Source organism: Squalius cephalus, assembly GCF_949319135.1.
Source record: "Squalius cephalus genome assembly, chromosome: 1".
NCBI classification, from domain to species: domain Eukaryota; kingdom Metazoa; phylum Chordata; class Actinopteri; order Cypriniformes; family Leuciscidae; genus Squalius; species Squalius cephalus.
This window is the reverse complement of record NC_137122.1, coordinates 60,087,719-60,096,563: the sequence shown is the minus strand read 5'-3', so window position 1 is coordinate 60,096,563 and position 8,845 is coordinate 60,087,719. Positions and strand designations below refer to the sequence as shown.

Sequence of the window (8,845 nt, the reverse complement as noted above, 5' to 3'; positions counted from 1 at the left end):
TTTTGTTGTACTCTGTATCCTCTCAATATATTGGGACAAATTTTGCACAAATACACAAACATTAAAACACATGTCTTGATCTGCTCCACAAGCTCTCTTATAAATACTGCCACAAATCAAGAGAAACATTCGGGTTACAGTTATCGGCACTTTAAACAACATGATGAACATATGCAGAAATTCAAAAACCACAAGCTAATCTTTCTATTTGATTGTTTATCATATTTTTTTCATATCTGTAGCCAGTAGTTCCACTTCAAACATCAAGCGATATTTACACGATCTCAATAGCAAAAACGATATGCAGACAAAAATAGAGATATTGATATACCATCAAACAACTGCTTTATAATACTTTGGAAACAACATTTTTTGTACATTTTCATGAGTCAGAAGTTTTGGATCGGTAAATATTTTTAATGTTTTTAAAAGAAGTCTCTTCTGCTCACCAAGGCTGCATTTATTTGATCAAAAAACTAATATTGTTAAATATTATAACAATTTGAAATTACATTTTTAAATATATTAAAATAGAAAAGTTATGCTCAAGAAACATTAATGATTATTATCAATGTTGAAAACAGTTGTGTACAATTATTTTTCAGGATTCTTTGATGAATAGAAAGTTCACAAGACCAGCATTGATCTGAAATATAATCTTTTGTAACATTATAAATGTCTTTACTGTCATTTTTGATCAATTTAATTCATCCTTGATGAATAAAAGTATTGATTTCTTTTCTTTCCCCCAAAAATAAAATAGAAATTCTTACTGACCCCAAACTTTTGAACGGTAGTGTTTAATGTGACAATATCTTTCTATTTCAGATAAATGCTGTTCTTTTGAACTTTCTATTCATCAAAGAATCCTGAAATAAAAATGTAAATAACTGTTTTCAACATTGATAATAATCAGACATGTTTCTTGATCCTCAAATCATCATATTATACTGATTTCTGAAGGATCATGTGACACTGAAGACTGGAGTAATGATGCTTTGATCACTAAATTACTAAGGAATAAATTACACTTTCCTATATATTCATATAGAAAACAGTTGATTTACTTTGTAATAATATATATATATATATATATGTTTATATATATATATATATATATATATTCAATCAAATAAATGCAGCCTTGGTGAGCAGAAGAGACTTCTTTTAAAAACATTAAAAATCGTCCCGATCCAAAACGTTTGACTGGTAGTGTGTGTGAATCCTGGTGGAATTCATCTAAACCAGCTTTGGATTTTTCTTCCAGTTATTCTTCATTCCAGACTTGACTATAGTGAAAATTGTAATACATATGCATGTTCCAACAAGTAACAAAAAAGGAGGATTCAGCAATATCACCCTCTTGTGGCGATATTAATACAATCCAAAGGTCTTTGTCAATGCTTCTAAAAGCCTCCTAGAAATTATTCACAAGGTTTTTTCGATACTATAAATAGCATTCCTTCTTATAATAAGCACTTTATTCCTATAAAAAGCACAGTGAGAGAGAGTTTCACATGTCTGGGCTGCTGAACACAGTATGCTTGTACTATGGAGCGATGGTTTATATATAGACGTGTTATCATCTGAACACCAGCCAGCGCTGGCGGCTCGACTGGCAGCTTTAGTGGCGTCTCACAGTTCTCTGGGGAACGGGAACGGGTTAAAGCGAAAGGACAAGGCCAGGTGAGGTCTCAGTGTCACGGATCATCTCTACATCCTCTGGATCTCGAAGAGACGCACGTCGGTGTCGTACCAGATCGGAGGATCCACGTTACTGGAGCGAGAGGAGAATCATGTTAAACTCACCAGAGTATTACAGTCACACACATATCCAGCACTGTTTCTTACAACAGAGATCAACAGAAAGAAATGTACCCTCTAATAAAATAATACAATTAAATTAAATAAAAATAATAATAAAATGAAATAAAAATTATTATTTTTTTTTAAATTACATAAAAATGTGTTTTTAATAAAATAAATAAAAAATAAAATAAAAAATAATAAAATAAAATAAAAAAAGAATAAAATAAAAAAAGAATAATAAAAAAGAATAAAATTAAATAAAATTTATTTACATTTAAAAAAAATACATAAAAATGTGGTTTTAATAAAAAAAAAAAAAAAAAAAAAAAAAAAAATATATATATATATATATATATATATATATATATAATAATAATAAAATAAATAAAAAATTATTTAAATTTTAAAAAAATTACATAAAAATGTGGTTTTAATCAAATAAATAAAATAAAAAATAAAATAAAAAAAATTATTAAAAAATAAATATATTAAATTAAATAAAAAAATTAATATATTTTTTAAATAAAATAAAATTACAAATAGAGTACAAATAAAATTTAATAATAATAATAATAATATATATATATATATAGAGAGAGAGAGAGAGAGAGAGAGAGAGAGAGAGAGAGAGCATTATTTCGAGGTGACCAAAACTGTGTCAAATACAATTTTATGCTAAGAGTCGGACAAAAACATTTTTATGGCACATTGTGCTAGTCTCTTTAAATCTAACATATTATTTAATAACAGAATATTCTGTTTGAAATAATGTAGAGCAGGATTTGATTTAATCTGTCTGGACTGTAATGGACATGTTATGGGTGAAACAAGCTCTGATATTTGTATATTACTTCATATTCATGTGCATTCACTGTATATTATCCTAGATTTTATGATCTCGCCACTGTCGCCTCTGGCTTGCTAAATATTCAACTCTATCATTGATCTGACTGAAGTGACGCTGTTACATGAGAACTGAGCTGAGCTGGACGATGACTTCACGGTTTTCTCCAGAACTGCTTTATAGATGAAATGAACTCATTTAATAATTGATCTTTACAACGGAGCTGAATCAACACTGAGTAACTTCAGATGAACAATGACACTGTTTTCTTGTAGAGCTGAAATGAACTCTGTTTGAATCATTGAATCATTTTCCTGTTTTCACTGTAAAGCTGCTTTACCGTATAGCGGCGCAATCAGGGTTTGAGATTAACACCCGCTAACTCGCCAAATGCAGGTAAAGATCAACTGTGGCGAGTAAATTTGACGTGTTACTTATTGGGGTGGTTTCCCGGACCAAGATTAAGCCTAATCCTAGACTAAAATTGCCCTTTAAACCAGATTAACAGAAATCTGCTTTCTCGGTAAAGGCTTTAAATAGTCCTAGATTTAGTTTAGTCCAGAGTTTAATAAGATGATTTCCTGGAGGAAGACTAGAGTTACTCCAGGACTAAATCGAGGCTTAAATTAAACCTACCAGGAGGCAGGTTTAACTTCAGATTAACATTGTGTTCCAAAGTGGACACGTGTATTACTTGGATACACACACACACACACAATTTAATGTATTTAATGTATGTGTGTGTGTATATATATATATATATATATATGAAGAGTTCAGATGCAAAAGCCTCTAAGTGCCATCTGAAATTTTCTTCTAGAATGATCATTTTTATCAAGCTTGTATATTTAAGTTCAGTAATTTCACTTAAATGACAATGAAAATTACCTATTAAATGTCATTTAAGTGAAATTACTGAACTTAAATATACAAGCTTGATAAAAATGATCATTCTAGAAGAAAATTTCAGATGGCACTTAGAGGCTTTTGCATCTGAACTCTTCATACACACACACACACATATATATATATATATATATATACACTACCGTTCAAAAGTTTGGGGTCAGTAAGACTTTTAATGTTTTTAAAAGAAGTCTCTTCTGCTCACCAAGGCTGCATTTATTTGATTAAAAAAAACACAAAGAAAACTGTAATATTGTGAAATATTATGACAATTTAAAATGACTGTTTTCTATGTGAATATATAGTAAAGTGTAATTTATTCCTGTGATCAAAGCTGAATTTTCAGCATCATTACTCCAGTCTTCAGTGTCACATGATCCTTCAGAAATCACTCTAATATGAGGATTTGAGGATCAAGAAACATTCATTATTATTATCAATGTTGAAAACAGTTTTTTACATTTTTATTTCACGATGCTTTGATGAATAGAAAGTTCAAAAGAACAGCATTTATCTGAAATCTAAAGCTTTTGTAACATTAAACACTACCGTTCAAAAGTTTGGGGTCAGTAAGAATTTTAATTTTATTTTTGGGGGAATAAAATAAAATAAATCAATACTTTTATTCGTCAAGGATGAGTTAAACTGATCAAAAGTTACAGTAAAGACATTTATAATGTTAGAAAATATTCTATTTTAAATAAATGCTGTTCTTTTGAACTTTCTATTCATTTTTTTTTATAATTTAGAAAATTTGTACACAACTGTTTTCAACATTGATAATAATCATAAATGTTTCTTGATCCTCAAATCCTCATATTAGAGTGATTTCTGAAGGATCATGTGACACTGAAGACTGGAGTAATGATGCTGAAAATTCAGCTTTGATCACAGGAATAATTTACACTTTAAAATATATTAAAATATAAAACAGTTATTTTAAATTGTCATAATATTTCACAATATATTACTGTTTGTTTTTTTTATAGTTTTCAGCCTTGGTGAGCAGAAGAGACTTCTTTTAAAAACTTTAAAAATCTTACTGACCCCAAACTTTTGAACGGTATATATATTACAAACAGACTTCCAGCATTTCTTTTCTTTTATTCCATAGCTGGTGTGTGCAGTTTATTTAGCTTGCTTAAAATAATTTTCTCTTGTTTAGTACATTTTTTTTGATTGCAGTCTTTTTCTGATTCCATTGTCTCCTTGGATTTGCTTCTCAGTTCCATGCAATTTTAAGCTTTTCTTGGTTCATTCCATGTTTTAGAGGCAACCTCTATCATGCTAATTCAGATTAGCACAGTTGGTTTTAAATTAATCTGGTTTATTTTAGTTCAGGACTCCATAGTCCAGGTGTAACTAATCCGTACTTAATCTGAGTTACAGAAAGCCATTTTTTAAGACACGATTAACTATTCTTGATTAAGGCCTACTCCTGGCTTAATTTAAAACCTGTCCGGGAAACCGCCCCATTATGTTTACTCACTTTTGCTAATCTCTTGTTTTTTCCCCCCAAATCTCCACTCACGTCTCGATTTTCGAAGGGGACCTTTCTTCCTTGGTTCGCTTTTAATTAGGCCTATTATATTTACATTCTTTACTGTGGTGAAGTAGAAAAACGTCGTAGGACAGATAGCCTACATTTGTACTTGTACGTCAGATTCATTTCAACACAGTTTGTGCTTGTTATTAGACATGTAAGGCACGTCAAGTTTATTTGTAAAACGTGCGTTTCACACGCGCGGGTGATTTTAGTTTGGCTTTCTCTTGCAGTGCAATATCAAACATAGCCTAAATGTCTTGCCCTTATGGAGGATTAAATTCGCTCTTCATACCTTTTACAGCAAGTAGAAAACATGAAGATATCAGAAAATAGATCGATGGTCTCTTTCCTGCTCGTGTCCCACATCCCTCTCAAAGCCTCAGGCTTTAGTGTGTTGCTTCTTTGATGGAATTGCTCAAACATTACATTTTTTTATTTCAATTTTCAAAACAACCCCCCAACCAAAAATATCGCGAAACTGAACAGAATCGATTTCCCCCCCCCCCCACTATAATATATATCTGTATTATGTAACATACGTTGCCTTAATCTAAAATGTTCATTGACTTCAGCATTACGTGATACTATTTCAAAGTGATTTCCGTCATTTTGACAGATAATAAAGTGTATTTACCTGTGAAAACAAACCTGGAAAGAGACGTGAGGATTTGAGGAGAAAAACTTTGTGCACTCCAGTGAATTATTAATGGGATATTATCGCATATTAAATCAGGAGAACAGACCACACATGTGCAGTAAATGTTGTCCTTTTTCATACTATTAAAGCAGAATGCAAAAGGGAGAAAAAGAAAATAATCGTGAGGAATATAGTAGATATTCTTGTCGCGTTAAAACACTAAGTGTTACGTTATTCTCATGATGTCTGAAAGTAAAACATTTAGGAAAACTGACAGCTCATTCAGTCACACTGACGGATCAGCCTTATTTGTAGGGCAACCTTATGATTTGAAATGATTCGTTTCCGTCTTTTTGAATGCAAGTCCCCCCACCCATAACTGAACACACAGTGAGCTCGTCAGGAATACGGCGGATCGCATGTTTTCATGCCCAGAAAACCGGCTGTAGTGTCATACTAACCGCAAGTAAATGACTCCCCACATGTACGTGCGAAACCACATGGCGGTTCCCGCGTTGGCCTGGTATTTCCGGATGAGAATGGGATGGGGAACGGGAAGCAGACCCACTAGAGTGCCATGCTGAAGAAACTTCAGGATCTCCGATTCATCCGTCAGACCCCTGATGCAAAGAAACACGCCGTCATATCTCACATCACACCACATGCAGCGATCAGGGACTGGCTCTCCTCTTACTTGTCGATGCAGATCTTCTCCACCTGGGGCACCAGCACTTGCAGCAAGCGCATGATGGTCTGCAGTGGGAGTTTGCTCTTCCAGGACAGGACCTGATGTGAGCGCAAATCAAGTTAAAATGGTTAACTTTACATTTACATTTACGCAAGCGACTTCAAGGTACACATTTACATTCTTATCAGTTCTTGCTTTCCCTGGGGATCGAACCCATGAGCTTGACGTTGCAAGCGCCAACGCTCTACTGTTAACGGTTCTTATTATTTATAATTACTATAAACGGTTCTTATTATTCATCTTGATATTGTAAATGGTGACATAATTACAATATAGCGGGATATGTACACATAGCTGAGTAAATAATGATAATGATTATTATTATATATTATTGATATTACTGTTGTTATTGTAAAACAATGTGATTAAACAATGTGCTAGGATATGGTTATATTTTTATATTTTTATAAATATCAGGACATATTTGAATATTTGAACGATAATGATGATTATCACATAGCATTATTGTGATTATTGAGACGGCATAATGTAACTGTAAGAAACTATAATATCAAATAAATATGATCAAAACAAATGAATTATTATTAATTTAACTGTTAATGGCAGCGGCTATATGGGGTAATATATGGGGTAATATATGGGAAGGAATTGGGGGTGGGAGCAAATAAGCAACTATTATTAGTCTAAATAATGTTTGTGGATATGTGTATCAAAATTGTAATGTGTGTGTGCACAGGTACACATGTGTATATGCATATGTGTGTATGTATATGTGTATGTGTATAGTTATTATTTGTTATGTATATGTGTGTATGTATGTGTATATGTATGTATGTGTATGTATATGTGTGTGTGTGTGTGTGTGTATATATATATATATATATTTTTTTTTTTTCTTTCTTTTTTTTTATTGCTCGAAATAAACTTCAATCAAATCAAATAAAAAAAATGTACATCCGAGTGCAACAGGTTTTGTTGTTGATTGGATGTTGAGATGTGGATGTCGAGGTTTTAAAGAGGACATAAATTATTTTGACTATAAATTACAAAAAAATGTAAAAACAAACAGCTTAATGTTTATTGCGATGTCTTATTAAAACATGCATAATATGTTCTGTTATATGAAAAAATGTATAACAATCATTTATCAATCGTTAAACGTTTATAAAAGTGTCAATCGTTTATGTAAAACGAAAAAACAAAAAAAAGTAAAGCTGCCAGTGTGTGTTCTGCACATCTGACGTCAAACGAAAATACTAAATACTTTTTGGATTTTTTTTGTCTATGGGGAGTGTTATGTGCTTTTAGACAAACTGAACCAAACAAGTTTAAGCCAATATAAAACCATGATTTTTGATTGCACCAATATAAACATTCACTTCAAATAAATGACATGGTGGTTTCATATTTTTCAGGCTGGTGAAATGTGGGTTTCTGAAACAAACAGACAAAAAAAAAAAAAAAAAAAGACCAAATCACCAATTCTTTCTTTGAGGATTTGGGAAATTAAATGCAAACGGAAAAACTGATGATATTGCAAATGTGCCGCAGAACCTTATTAAACAAACTGCTCATGAACATGTTACACATTGTACTTGCCCAAGTAAGGAATAATTGACTCAGAGCCATTGAATTATTAGAAAAATAATGCACATGCTCTTGTGTGTAGGACTACTTTATCTGTGCGTTTACTGGGAAATAACTGCACACCTTAGTGTGTTCGTCAACCAGTCAGAATCAAGCATTCAACAGCCCCGCCGTATAATCAGTGCTATTAACCGGTTAAATATGCAAATGAGAAGATTACTCCATAAACATGAAATAACATGATTATATTAAAGGACTAAGATCACCCAAAATGGAAAACTCTGCTATTATTTACTCACTCTAGAGTTGTTACAAACCTCTATGCTGTTATTTTCCCATGAAAACACACAGGAAACAACATTTGAAGAATCTTTATTTAGACGCAGCTTTCAAACTGTTCCTTTTGTGTTCATACAGGTTTGGAATAACGTGAAGGGAACGTAAAAAAATAAATAAAATAAAATAAATAAGAATAATTTCTGTGCGAATGGTTTCTTCGGACGGTGTTTCCATTAACCGATGTTATGCGACTAATTAATTTCTTCCTCTCGCGATAAGTTAAATCATTCCAAAATGGAGGATTATGTACTAATCCCAGCCACTGCACTGGCCATTATTATTATCCGAATGAGATGTATGTGTGTTTTCCAAGCATTAATGGTAAGGAACGACCCTTATTATACTTGTGAGCGGCACATATGAGGTGTTTCTGGGTGTTTCTCCCTCAGATCTGCTTCGAGGTCTTGATTGTGGCATTTATTTGAGGTTTAGAATCCAGTATTCCTGTATTTATTTTGTCTTATATGA

At 32.1% G+C, this 8,845-nt stretch overlaps 1 protein-coding gene across 2 annotated transcripts in view; it reads right to left on the bottom strand.

Annotated features, from left to right (window-relative positions):
* Nucleotides 1–8: 8 nt before the first annotated feature.
* Nucleotides 9–8,845, bottom strand: part of hid1a (HID1 domain containing a) — a 40,983-nt gene continuing 32,146 nt past the window's right edge. The window contains exons 17-20 of one of the 2 annotated variants that reach the window (XR_013822816.1): nt 6,437–6,528; nt 6,204–6,362; nt 1,201–1,777; nt 9–454 (exon numbers count right to left, since the gene is read on the bottom strand). Coding sequence is in view for 1 of the 2 variants with exons in the window: in XM_079886723.1 (XP_079742849.1) it covers nt 1,714–1,777; nt 6,204–6,362; nt 6,437–6,528 (315 nt within the window). In the remaining variant the exon portion in view is untranslated. Of the gene's footprint in view, nt 455–1,144; nt 1,778–6,203; nt 6,363–6,436; nt 6,529–8,845 lie in introns of those variants that run through there. The other variant, XM_079886723.1, reaches the window with a different exon arrangement.